Source organism: Anticarsia gemmatalis, chromosome 8, assembly GCF_050436995.1.
Source record: "Anticarsia gemmatalis isolate Benzon Research Colony breed Stoneville strain chromosome 8, ilAntGemm2 primary, whole genome shotgun sequence".
Taxonomy (NCBI): domain Eukaryota; kingdom Metazoa; phylum Arthropoda; class Insecta; order Lepidoptera; family Erebidae; genus Anticarsia; species Anticarsia gemmatalis.
Genome location: NC_134752.1, coordinates 5,043,974 through 5,057,195, shown reverse-complemented (window position 1 = coordinate 5,057,195; position 13,222 = coordinate 5,043,974). Strand labels below are relative to the sequence as shown.

The 13,222-nt window shown below is 37.0% G+C and overlaps 1 protein-coding gene across 1 annotated transcript in view; it reads right to left on the bottom strand.

Annotated features, from left to right (window-relative positions):
• Window positions 1-228: 228 nt before the first annotated feature.
• LOC142974935 (cell adhesion molecule Dscam2-like) overlaps window positions 229-13,222 on the bottom strand; it is a 41,677-nt gene continuing 28,683 nt past the window's right edge. The window contains exons 21-34 of the mRNA XM_076117511.1: window positions 12,944-13,014; window positions 11,592-11,841; window positions 10,265-10,446; window positions 9,725-9,848; window positions 8,668-8,797; window positions 7,279-7,463; window positions 6,822-6,998; window positions 6,259-6,488; window positions 5,355-5,667; window positions 4,899-5,124; window positions 2,977-3,083; window positions 917-1,066; window positions 611-682; window positions 229-457 (exon numbers count right to left, since the gene is read on the bottom strand). Of these exons, the coding sequence (XP_075973626.1) occupies window positions 432-457; window positions 611-682; window positions 917-1,066; window positions 2,977-3,083; window positions 4,899-5,124; window positions 5,355-5,667; window positions 6,259-6,488; window positions 6,822-6,998; window positions 7,279-7,463; window positions 8,668-8,797; window positions 9,725-9,848; window positions 10,265-10,446; window positions 11,592-11,841; window positions 12,944-13,014 (2,243 nt within the window). The 3' untranslated portion in view covers window positions 229-431. The remainder of the gene's footprint in view (window positions 458-610; window positions 683-916; window positions 1,067-2,976; window positions 3,084-4,898; window positions 5,125-5,354; window positions 5,668-6,258; window positions 6,489-6,821; window positions 6,999-7,278; window positions 7,464-8,667; window positions 8,798-9,724; window positions 9,849-10,264; window positions 10,447-11,591; window positions 11,842-12,943; window positions 13,015-13,222) is intronic.

Sequence of the window (13,222 nt, the reverse complement as noted above, 5' to 3'; positions counted from 1 at the left end):
AATGTTTCTTTGTTTGGGTATTTCAGCTCTGTTAGTTAAGTGAGATGAGAGAATGACTATTGATTTGTTTATGTAATTTGTATGATGTATTTTTCTTGTGGAGATTTCTTCTGCTCATAGGTACTGTTTATTTGTTTCGCTAAAGATTCAATCATTTTAAGTGTCCTCAAAGGTACCAAACCTATATATTTTAGATGTTTATCACTGTATTTATATGTTAAAGGTAAATAAATATATAAATTCGATGTATAATAATTATATTTTTATTGAAAATATTGGGAAAAAAGGCAGAGTAAAGAAAAACGTCATAATATAAATAGACAATATTATTGTATAAATTTTTGTATACATATTAATATGTATAACCGAATTAACTATTTATTATTACACTGACTAGATATTTTCACTAAACGTTTTGGCAGTTTCGTTTCTCAACTTCCTGAATCTTGTGAGCAACCTGAGAACAAAAGTACAATATTAATGATTATTTTCACACAAACTTTTTTCTTTGTCCTCCATCGATATCACAATAAAGAAAAACAAAAAACAACTTCTCGTTATCTTTATTTGAATCATACGAAATCGTTTACATATAGTCTAGTGATCTCACCGTGGTCCGGGCAGTAATGTCGTCGGCGTCTCCGTCGCCTCTGCGCGTCACACGCGTCCACGCACGTTTCTTCTTTACCACAAAGAAAACAAACATTAGCTTAATTTCAGACACATTATTCTTTAAGGTAAATAGTCAAACACCTTCCTATACGTGAAGGTTTCGAAAACACCTAAATTGATGGATATTAACACTGAAAATCAGTTTCAGTTAAAAAAAGTTTAAAGTGCTTTTATCTGAAGATTTGACCTGACTTAACAGAAATAAAGCGTTCCTACTAAAATGTTATAAGAGTGTTATGCCCACCGTCGCAGCAGGCTGGATGTGTAGGCGGCGCGGCGTCATCGTCATGTCTCGCGAGGGCTCGTAGCTGCAGCGTGTAGGCGCGAGCACCTCCGCCCGTCGCCGCGCCCGCACCGCCCGCGAACGTCGCGTATGGACTTATCTCGTACACGTCTGTGTTTAAACGTTTGATATTGTTACCGAACAAATCGACTGCGAAAATCAAATTCAATGCCAGTTTAGATAATATCAATCGATAAAATGAGAGAAGCTCAAAAATAGCGTTTAATTTACTTATACGAAGAAGATTAGTAGTCTTTCCCTCTTATTCATAAACACACTTTAAACCTATTTTAGTTAAAAACTACTACAATCTTTTTTTTTCATTTTGCTAAAGAGTAAAAAAAACAAAACTATAAGCCTTTAATAACTTCATATATTTTTATGAATAAGAGGGTAAATCTTCAATTCAGAAATACTAAGTAGTAGTTACATTTTCATTCTCGGTAGCTATAAAGGTGTGAAATATCTGTTAGCCGTTATCTGTTCTAAGAGATAATTGATTTACACAGACTAATATTAGTGTAAAATACAAACAGAACACTAACCGTCTAGATTAACCTATTAAATTCACAACATATACTCCAAAGCTTACATCAGAGTGATAACTGTATCACGTTATATTACGTCAAAGCAACAAGCAGTATTAGCTTACTAGGTTATGACTTACATTGTAACGGTCATGTTAGATCTCTATAGTATTTAGATGATGCATTGTGTCTTGTGTAACAAGCCATCTACATTACTGAGAATTGGTTTAGTATAAGTAAAGCAATTTTATTATTAGTAAGATAAGATGATTCCCACGTTCAATGTTACCCAAATGATTCAAAGTTACCCAAGTTGACTGTACGAGGAAAAGTTATATTTTACAAACAACAACAGTTTTTTGGTATATTTTTGTAAGAAACTCTTTGAGCACTTTAAAATACTTATGCTTCAACATTATTCAATAAAAGTCAATAAAGTGTGAAATAAATATATTTTTATATTCAAACCGAAAGTATGAGAAATTTAAAACCAACTTCAACGTAAAGTCGTCAAGCGCAAAAAAGAAAACGTTGTCAGCCTTCTAGCTTTATTTACTGAGGTTATAAATTCAAATTTAGTTGAAACTACTTTGGTTATATTTTATTAAGTGCTTTTAAAACTTGTCGTCGACTAGCGTAACATATAAACTAAATTCTCAAAGCTTAAAAGTGAACTTTTGTGAAATTGGAACAAAGACATTTAATATTAAAATGTCCCGGGCAAGTGTTATGAAAACTTGTAAAAGGTTTTCAAAGTACAACATTTGCCTAGCTTTAATCACTGTTATCACTTTCATGAAAATATGTATATTTTTTATAAAGATTTCTTAGTCTAACTAAAAAGGTGTCTATTTACATAAATGCTCCGACCGTTTAGTGGTGTTAATAAATCAAACAGTATCGGTATAATTTAACGTAGTAGATATACAATTTCATATTTCCTATGAAGCTAACTTGAAGTAGCGTTCCCGATAAATAAAGCCGAGCGCTGCATTCAAATTAGTTCAGAAATTGAGGATTTTCTAGTGGAGAAATTCTGAGTATTAGTCATGAATTGGTCCTACAAACGGAGATAGGTTCGTGCTCCATCATATTGAGGCGCAAAGCCTTTATCGTAGACTTTGAAGGCTCTCTCAGAGGTCTTAGTTGCTTCGTGAGAAATACTGGGTCAAAACGTTTGAAGTCAATTCATTTGTAACAGAGCTTCTAGGTAATTCGTTAACATTTTAATTCAATGTTTGATTCCAGGAAACCAGTAAGTTCAACAAATTATTGTTCACTTACTTCACAGAATTCGTTTTAAATACATCGTATTTAAATTTCTGTCTCTTCTTTTCTTGTTAATCCGAGAATCATCTCTGGAGCTTAAAAAATACATAATCAACGAAAAAATGTGATTATTATAAATCTATAAATAATTTAAAACCATAGGAAGGAGTTAAGAATATTGATTTTTGACGACGCCGCCACGATGACAATAATAATACTAGTTACCTGGTGGATCAGGTGGTAATTTTGCTGCCTGATGTTGTGGTGCCCTGTAAGTACCGCACGGAGGCTTTTCCGCACTCGTTGATACGCGTGCGACAGCGCCGTCGGTCCTGTATAAATAAGTATTTTGGCTTAAAACTGCAAAAAATATAGACTATTATCAAAAATATTTAATCCTTAAAACATTACACGACAAGAAATATAAAAATCTCTGTAGTTCTCCATGCAATATTAAAAAAATCCATGATAAAACGATATTCATAAACAATTCAACTCGTTCTTTATTTTATGTAGCGAGGAAACCGGAAAGCTGTTTGGCAGAAATATAATTTTTCGAATAACATTATTTGAATAGCCTTACAAATCATTGTATACCCAGTCCCTATTGTTCCAAAGACTCGTAACTATAAGGGTATCGAAATTTTCCATACATCGAATTTTTCATTATCGGAATTGATATTGATGCATTCACGATACGTTTGTACGTTTGTGCATCGTATCTGGGTCGTGCTTAGTTTGGATTCAATCGCTTATGAATATAGCCTGAATATTGATACAATGTATGGTGAATTTATTACGAGTGGGTCGTAAACCGCGTTTACAATGTGCCTGTTGACTCACTAACAGCTCCCGCGATGATTTTACGAGTGCTCGTATACTTCCACTGCCATTGTACATTGTGTTAAAGTTTTGATAATTACACAGCTATTACTACTAACAAGGACTACACCATTAACTCGCGGCTGCAAATGTTGCAACATGCCATTGTGGCTTCTTTATAAAACTGTTGTATTGTTTATACTACATTTGCCCGAGGTTCATTTGCTGCTACAGCCTACAGTCGAAATTGAAATGAATTGCTAAGTGTATTCAACAATAAACAAATTATGCATGCGAATCAATCATAATCAAAACTTTTCGACTTTACAGGCAACGTTCCAACAAAGTCGGAGCACATTAAAATGAAAAGTTTTCTTCGCTTTAATACGAACGGAATATGACGTCATACTTCAACCCCGCCGTCGTTGGTTTAATTTTTATATGACGCGGGGAAAAACCCTTTAAAAGGAGTACGTTGAAATGTCATATCGTGGACGTTTGAGTGTTGAGGTGTTGAGTGAGAAGGGTCTATGGGTCGCTTGTGTCAGCACTGTCACGTACAGATCACTGCTAACGATCCACCTTTATTTCAACTAATGCTTTTTTCTCTACTCAGCTTAATGATTCTTCGAACTACGGCTGGGCTTTGATCATTCGATATTTAATTTGTTCGAAGTCGGCAAGTATTGACATAGGCCAAGATATAATTTTGTAATATATTCTTTTAATGAGTGCCGATCACTTGTACGAGACAGGTTTATTAAAATTAAGCGCCTGGACTAGTAAGCTTTTGTACTCACATTTGTAAAAGCTTGCAAAAAATAAAAATGTAAACCAAAATAAATAATAAACTAAAATATTTATATTTGGATTTTCAGTTCATAATAATTTTAATGGTATTAATTTGAAATATGAATAAAATGTATATTAATTAACACGCGGCGTACAATGCACTGCGTGCAGCAAGCTATGATTCCCCAGCGATGTTAATGAAGTTACAACATGTAATTAATTGTGATATCAGAGCTAACACCTCTTAATTAATATGAACTAAGGATGTAATACACATTGCAGTAAGCGATGTAAGATATTTGAACAATAATAATAAAAAATCCTTCTAGAACATAGGTTTCCAACGTAATGTGTTAGTTTTTAAACGCTGGACGTACTAAAACTATTCCTGCAAAAAAGTAAACGTGCTTATCTATTTTTATTGCATTAGTATCACTGGTATATATTATTATGTGCCAAAAATACCTCCACAACACACATTATTGTTAGCGTAACCAGACCGACAAGTCTTCAAAGAAATAATAGCGTCTTACCTTTTTCTTCTGAGTAATATAGCGAGTATAGTGAGCGCTGCTAATGAGAGCGCGGCACATAACGCCAGTAATAGAGCCAATTCGCCGGCTGTCGCGGGGAAAGGCGCGTCCACTTCTTCAGCGAGACCGTCTGCCGCCCCTGTAGCGAACTCATACACCTCTCGCGTCCATCCCGCCTCATTTGATGCGCGAGCCGCTACCCGATACCGGGAGCCAGGGGACAGACCTAAGAAAATACGGATTTCGATTTTATGCTGTACAAAGTTGCAACAGCATTCACTTGTTTTGGGGTGCCTTAGGTACACAAAACTTTTATTTTAACCTATTGGATTTACTGCATTTTGTAACGCATCATAAAACACATTATTATTAAGATGTTTTTAGTTTACAAGAGTACAAAAGGTAAAGCTTATAGTATTGAATAAGGAAAAGTAATAAATAATGTAATCCATTTACCTCCCAAAATAACTTCTCCACCTACTGGTACATCCCTTGCACCAGCGACGCCAGACCCTGCCCACTCTAGCTTCAGCGCCACGGGACCACACCCGCCATCACTCCACACACTCGTGTCAAACCTTGCATGAGTAGCATTCGCCCTGATCCACCTCGCATCGGGCGGAGCAGTGGGTGGTCCACCAGAAGTCCTCACAGCCAGTTCAGACCCTGGAGCCCCTCCAGCAGAACCATATGCTCGATATGCAGAACCACAGCGTAGTCCCGTCAAAGTAACAGGCCCCGGACTAGCCAACTGTATCCGCCATTCACCCTACAAAAGAACTCTTCAAGTGAACAGATACGGCACGTTCTAAAGATTTTCCCGAAGGTAAAAGGTACAAAGAAGAAATTTCATTGCAATTTATAATAATAAGGGTATTGTGGAAAAGGGCACTTGAAACATTTTGATGGCTCTCATTAATATTTCAAATGCGGAAATCTGCTGAGATTAATCTTTGTAATATAATCACGACGTATAAATGGCTTAAACATAAAATTATGAAGAAAAACCTTTGCCTAGAATTTATTTAATTCGGCGAAATTAGGTTTGTACATTTGAACATGAGTTTTTGTAAATTACATAAATCTATACGAATATTATAAAGCTGAAGAGTTTGTTTGTTTGTTTGTTTGAACGCGCTAATCTCAGAAACTACTGGTACGATTTGAAAAATTCTTTCAGTGTTAGATAGCCCATTTATCGAGGAAGGCTATAGGCTATATATCATAACGCTACGACCAGTAGGAGCAGAGTACCAGTAAAAAATGTTACAAAAACGGCGAAAAAATTGACCCATTCTCTCTTATGTGACGCAAGCGAAGTTGCGCGGGTCAGCTAGTAAAAAATAATAATAACACTTACCTCTGGTGAGGCAAGTCTCCAATGTAAGCTATAAGTTTTAGGGATGGCATGTCCAGGAGCTCTCGGCGCCGGTCTTAATTCTAGTTCCAATTCTCTGGACCGTGCTTCAAGTAGCGCTAGTCCAGGAGGAGCCGGTGGTCGCAGCACTACTACCCGCCATGTTGCCGAGTCAGATCCGTGAGGATTCTCCGCGACACAAGTGTAGTTGTCAGCGTGAGACAGTTCTAAACCTGTTAGGAGATACTGAACTTGAACCTATCTGTAACGAGTGACCAAGTTTTGTACACCAATAGTTATCGACAGAACTGAAAGTTTTAAACTAACATTGAATCCAGTGGTCAAAAGGATTTGGGTCTTGAAAACTTGAAACCCCAAGAATATCCCCAAACTTCTAAATTGTTAAAGTGGAAGTTATCATGTGTAGTTACTAGAAAAGAGACAGCATGACTTTAGCGTATGATTTTGAATGGCAGAATTTACTATTGCGGAATTCCTAAACAGTTACATATATCTTGCAATATGCTAAAATCCACCGATGTCGTAGGTGTTGCTCAGTCGATTACCTCTAATAAGCAGCGCGTCTCCGTCGAGATGGAAGGGCGGGCGCGGGTGCAGCGGCGTGCCCCCGCGGAGCCAGCGCTTGGCCGGGGGCGGAGCGCCGCCGACCACGCAGCGCAACGACAACGAACCTCCCGCCGCGCCCATCGCCACGCCACCGAATGATGAGATGCGGGCAGGCGCTGAACGTAATGCACTTTCGATATATTGCAATAAATATGTAAAGAATACCTAGCTATTTATCGTTTGGTCCAAGTGAGAAGTGATCGAAGCTTACAGGCTAGATATAAGGAGCTTCCGAACGAATTCAATAATTTTCTAACAATCATAAATTATCAAAAGCTATTATGATAACCACTTTCAAAGGTTAATATCGTTTATCAAGAACTTTTTGCTGTACAATAGTAAACAACAGTTTAGATTATAAAAAAAAAACATATTTTAGGTAATTTAAGTTCATACCCAGGGCACTGGTCTGGCATGCGACAGCAGCGGATGGTGGTCCATCGCCAGCGAGCGTGGCGGCGCGCACCCACGCCTCGTAGGTCCGACCAGCGCGCAGACCGCGCAGCGGCCGCGTGCACTCCGTCGTACTACCTTCCGTCTCCACGCACGCGTTTACACGAGTCGCGTTTGGCTCTTGCGATCTTTTGTAAATAATAAAATAATTTGTAAATCTATTACTAATATAATAAAGCTGAAGAGTTTGTTTGTTTGATTGTTTGTTTGTTTGTTTGTTTGTTTGAACGCGCTAATCTCAGGAACTACTGGTCCGATTTGAAAAATTCTTTCAGTGTTAGATAGCCCATTTATCGAGGAAGGCTATAGGCTATATAACATCACGCTACGGTCATAAGGAGCGGAGTAGCAACGAAAAATGTTACAAAAACGGGGAAAATTTTGACCCATTCTCTTAGGTGACGCAAGCGAAGTTGCGCGGGTCAGCTAGTAATAAAATAATTTTGATACTAGGCTGTCTTCGATTGACTTCTTCCATATTGCTATACATTTAATTGAATTTGTTCAAGACATTTATTAAGATACTAAATAATGAGGGTGTGATTATGTAAGTACCATAAAATTTTTATTACTCTTCAGAATACTTTAGAAACAATAGTGTTCATAACACACAAAAATAGCTAACTCCTTTTCGTGGTTCGAAAACAACCTAGAGAAACCTTTTACTGTTTCTTTCAATCCGATTTCAAGTCCCATAGGAAAAACAATATCAACACAAGTAGCTATCGGCTCAAGTAGCCAGGGTAAAGGCGGTTAGAAATAGCTCAATTTAAGCGGTGTTTAACTTGGATTACGATTCACTAACTTTGCCTATTCCCCTGTCAGATAGATGGGTACTGTTTCAATTATTAACTTGGGCTCCACTGCGGCTAAACTACTTAATTGCTTTTATAGAGCCTCTACCAAATAGATTTTGGACAGCAGAAAGTAAAGTTTTCGAATGAATCATTATAAAATATGTCTCCTTCGTAATGTTTCTTTGGCGTTAGTTAAGACGTTTCCGTGCCTCAAGTTTCAAACTACTTTTGTGCGTCAAAACAACCTATTTTTACCTATAAATATTGTGAAGTAAATAGTTACATAAATCAAAACCTGAATGAATATTTGTTGCAATAAATAACAGTATGTGGTAAACAGCTCTGTATTGTGAAAATTATTGGAACAAAAAAACGAATAAAAAATATTACATTTAATTTTTTTGCGATACAAATATAAACATAATGTTACCATTGAAATTAAGATCTTACCGTCTGTTGGTAATACCATGATATTATTACTATAAATACTTTAGTATCACTAGGCAAACATACAATAAGCCAATAAATGTCTCACCCGGATAGATCCTTGACGTATAGTGTGTAGTGAGTGAGTTTCCCGTTAGGTTCGGGCGGGGGAAGCCAGGAGGCGCGCAGTGATCGCTCGCCCAACGCTATCAGTTTCATACCGCCCGGGGCACTCGGCACTGTCGATATCAACACCATACTCAATATCCAAACACATGTTTGTACAAATGTATTTATTATTCAAAGAACTATGAGATATGCGAGTGTATGTGATATCAGTGATATTGGCCGTTTGCAGTATATTATGAAACATGTCGCTTGCAATGTTTTTGTAAGCCGAACTTTTGTTGTTATGTTTGTATTTTGCAATGAGCATCGAATGTTGTTTATTTAAATGTGTTTTCAAAACACTGTTCGGCTATATTTGTAGCTCACCCAAATAGTTGGCATATTTGGATTTACCATTCTATCCGATCGCGCAACCCTTCTAAATTGTTTTTGTGTAATTGGTATGTTCAAATTTAGGTCATATGAAAACATCGTCCAGCCATTGACAAAAAACAGTACTTATCAGAAAAATATTATTAACAAGATTTATTTTCAGAACGAATTGTGCTCAGTAATAGAAAATATTAAATCGACGGAAATCTCTAATGAATACAAAGGCCGCAAAACTTGTTCTGTTACAAAAATTCCTAGTTATGTCCCGAGGCGAGTAAGCCCGATAACTTGGAATAAGGTTTATTACTCGTATTACAATTTTCTGAACTAATTAAGATGATTAAAAAACTTTGAATTATCCCGCTCAGTAAAGAGAAAAAGTCAAACTTGCTAAGTTTCTCCGGAACTTGTTAGTAGTTGAGTTTCGCCGGATAGTATTTGACTTTTTAAACCACATCAAACTCTTTAAGAAGATCCTGCAGAGACTTGAGGATACATTGTTTCAATTTATTGTTTATACAGATAGGATAGATTTGTACGTTATCAGATACGATTTACTTTATTATGAGACTTTGTAAAAAAAAACTACAAATATATAACGGTCGATGTAACGTATACGCTGAGTTTGTATTTCTATCTGAATACTTAACACGAATACGACTTACCATCTTCATCAGTCCTACAAACTTGAGGGGCTGATAGAGGTCCGTCGCCGGCGGCATTGTGCGCTCTCACTCGTATTTCGTATTCGGCGTACGGAGTAAGTCTCGACACTGTTGCTTCTTCGCCCTATTTGGAACAAACTCACAAATAATAGAAGTACCTAGAGTATATTATTTATAAAAGATACTTAACATGAATGAAACTTGCTGAATACATCAAGTCATTTCAATTTGTCCGGAGCCGTATTTCGTAGCAAAATGCTACGGCGTAGACCGTTAGCTCTACGAGCGAAAGCATCATGACAGTTTGTGTTCTAAGTAAAATCGATGGGTGAAGTTTATGCGGATATAAATCGTATAGTTAATATGACAAAGATTAGACATTCTTATGACGTCATTCCACACAGCTATCAACATAAAACTGAGAAAATATTTTAAGTGTACGAATTACCCAAACTTTTGATGATTGCTTTGAAGTTTTAACTACTTTTATATGAAAACTTTATTATTTCCGAACTAATTTAGGAATAAGATGTCACTTACCTGTAGTCTTAAAAATGCATCTTGTGTGGGTAGCATGGGATCTGCATCTCGCCTAGTGTATTGCAACGTGTAGTGCGTTATGAGTCCTCCTCTAGTGTCCGGTGGCGGTGGTCGCCATTGTACGCGCAGGGACGTCGCGTCGCTTGAAATACACGTTACCGCCTCTGGACTACCCGTCGGCGCTATACAAAAAAATAACAGTAGTAACGTTCGTTCCGTTTAAAAGTTAACTTCAATTCACCTGGTTTTTTAAATGTTACTAAACGGAACGTCAAATCTTCCATTTATTTTTATTTCCACTGTATAGGTATATTGTATTGTTGTATCTATCCAGTTTTATTTGTTACTGGCATTTTAATTTAAAGCAAACAATTCAGTTATCTTGACAAATCTGTACAGCTTGATCAATAACCACAGATTAACGATTGCTGAAAAGCAATTAATTATTTAGCACACTGAACTTCAGTTGATTGAAGTTTAAAACAAGCGATAAAGTCAGATACAGGTTTAATAACTGGACTTTAAAAATCTATTTTGCGATACCTTTACAAACAATGTTCTGCAGTGAAACCTTTCCGTTCGATTGCAATAGATGGACCGACATGCAGTGGAACAATTGAAACTGCAATTCTTTTTTACCTCCTAGATATGGAACCTTAAAAAAGGAATTGTTTCGAAATTCTATTTTCGCATGAGGAAATAAAAATGAAACAAACGTAGAATACAAAAGTGCCATCAATTTGTACTGAATCGTTTGACCTAGATCGGGAAGGCCACAGTCCAATTAAGCCATTTTGCATTTTGATGGGAAAATTTACGATCGTCGCTTTACGTCGATAGCGACGCTCAGTTATTTACGCCACTACGACAAAACTTGCCTTGTTGGACTTTCAACTGCGATACACTTCTGCTGCCGACTGGCGGAACAATCAAGATATCGATCTCTTTCATTTTCCGACTCAAACATTTTATATTTCTTCGATGTTTATTACGGAGCAAAGAGAAAAATAGTGAAAACTTTGTTTATAGGTTCATGTTGTGATGGCTGCTTACACAATTTCTTTTGCAGGAGTAAATTCAGTTGAGTGAGTTCGTTTATTACACAAAGGGTTTTTTAAACATTTTAATAACGGTATGTATTTATTAACATTCATAATGCTTGCTCAACTTGAAAAACATTGAGAGTAGTTTTCTCTTGGTGCTTATTTATAAGAATGCTGAATACCAGACGTTGCATTGAAATATTTTAAGTTTAATAGAAAAATATAACGGTTGACTATTCATATAGACATATTGAACCTACAGCAAAAGTTATAAAAATACTTACGCGACTCCAGAGTATGTCGGTAGTGCTGCGGTGACAACGGCCCGGTGCCAGCTGCGTTGTACGCCCTTACTGTCACTCCGTACCTCGTCGCCGCCTTCAGACCTCTCAGGGTCGTACTGGTTGCATCAGCACTGGCCCCACTCTCCGACCCCGGACTATCACTCAATGTGCCTTTTCCTTCGTCCGATACTTCCCACCAACGAATGGTGTACCCTAGTAATGTGCCATGCCACGTCTCCCGCGGTGGTGGCTAAATAGATTGGAATAAACAAGGAAACAATCAGAGTTATAAACCAAAGTAAAATTTAATTTATCGATATATCTCAATCGCAATACCTTTTTATTTATGACCAGCATTTTGTCGTGACATTGTGCAAAATTTCTCTTACGAATTGCCCAAGTTGAAATATTGTATAGAAGCATTTCTCGTATTCGTATTTACGAAATTCAGCTGCAACTATTGTAAGCTATACAGGGGCTGAAATCTAAAGCCAAATCTCTAAAGACTCGAGATTCGGAGCTTTTGAATTTTTTGTTAAGGAATATGCTAGAATGTTTACCTTTAACATTTTGCTCTGCTGTAAAGAATAGCAGGACTGTATTTGCAAGGAATATAACACAGGGCGTTAAGCGCTTATGCTAAGCGTACCGTACGTTTGTGCACACGGACGCGTTTGCTGGCGACTACATCGTAGAATATGTTGTAGACAAGATTGTTAACACAACAATTACGCTGTAGTGAAGGTTTTACTTATTTTTGCATTGCTAGCTGCTTATGTTGACCACAAGCCATTCGATTCTTATTTCCTTACTTATTATCCTACTAATAAACCCCACTTTACGTTTCTTAACACAACTCGTTTACCGTCTCGCACGGATCGATGGACTTCCATTGACCAGAATATGACTTGCAAACAAATATCAACCAAAAGTGAACCGCCAGTTTCCATTAAAAGTGAGAGAAGCCGGCCTAAGCCTGAATAGTTTTGATACGGAACGGACATAAATCAACTTTTCTAATCAAACAACTTTGAATATCAAATATGTTATGTGAGACGGTTACGCGACTAATTTTGATTAATGATACGAAATTTATAAGTTCCGCTTAGGTATTCTGAATAACTTTTGCATGAAATATGTTTTAGCACAACTCTGCACAACACACCCACACTCGGAGTTAAGTTTAATAATCATTTATACCGACTATAAGACTTATAAACACTTGTCTGTTACCATGGCAACGTTCTTAAAGATATGTGACTCTAAAATACGTACACAAACAAATACAGCTTTTTCGGTGTAAAATATACATAGAACCGTTACATTTATAATATAAAACATGCAATATGTACCTGCCAAGTAATGTGCAATTCGCGGGCACGTAGCGCTCGTACAGTGATGTCGCGGGGTGCTCCTCCGGGCGCTGGACAAAAAACAACGCTGTTTTTACCAACAGCAACCAAAAACACCCGTCCCCACATTATCTTGCAATAATCAACTTTATATCGGAGGAGTAAAGAACAAATTTAAATAATACAGAACTCGTTTGTCTTCTGAACAAACTACACACGTATACGCGCATTTACAAAGCTTCCTACGGAAATTGCACAGCACTGTTTTTTAATGGTCGG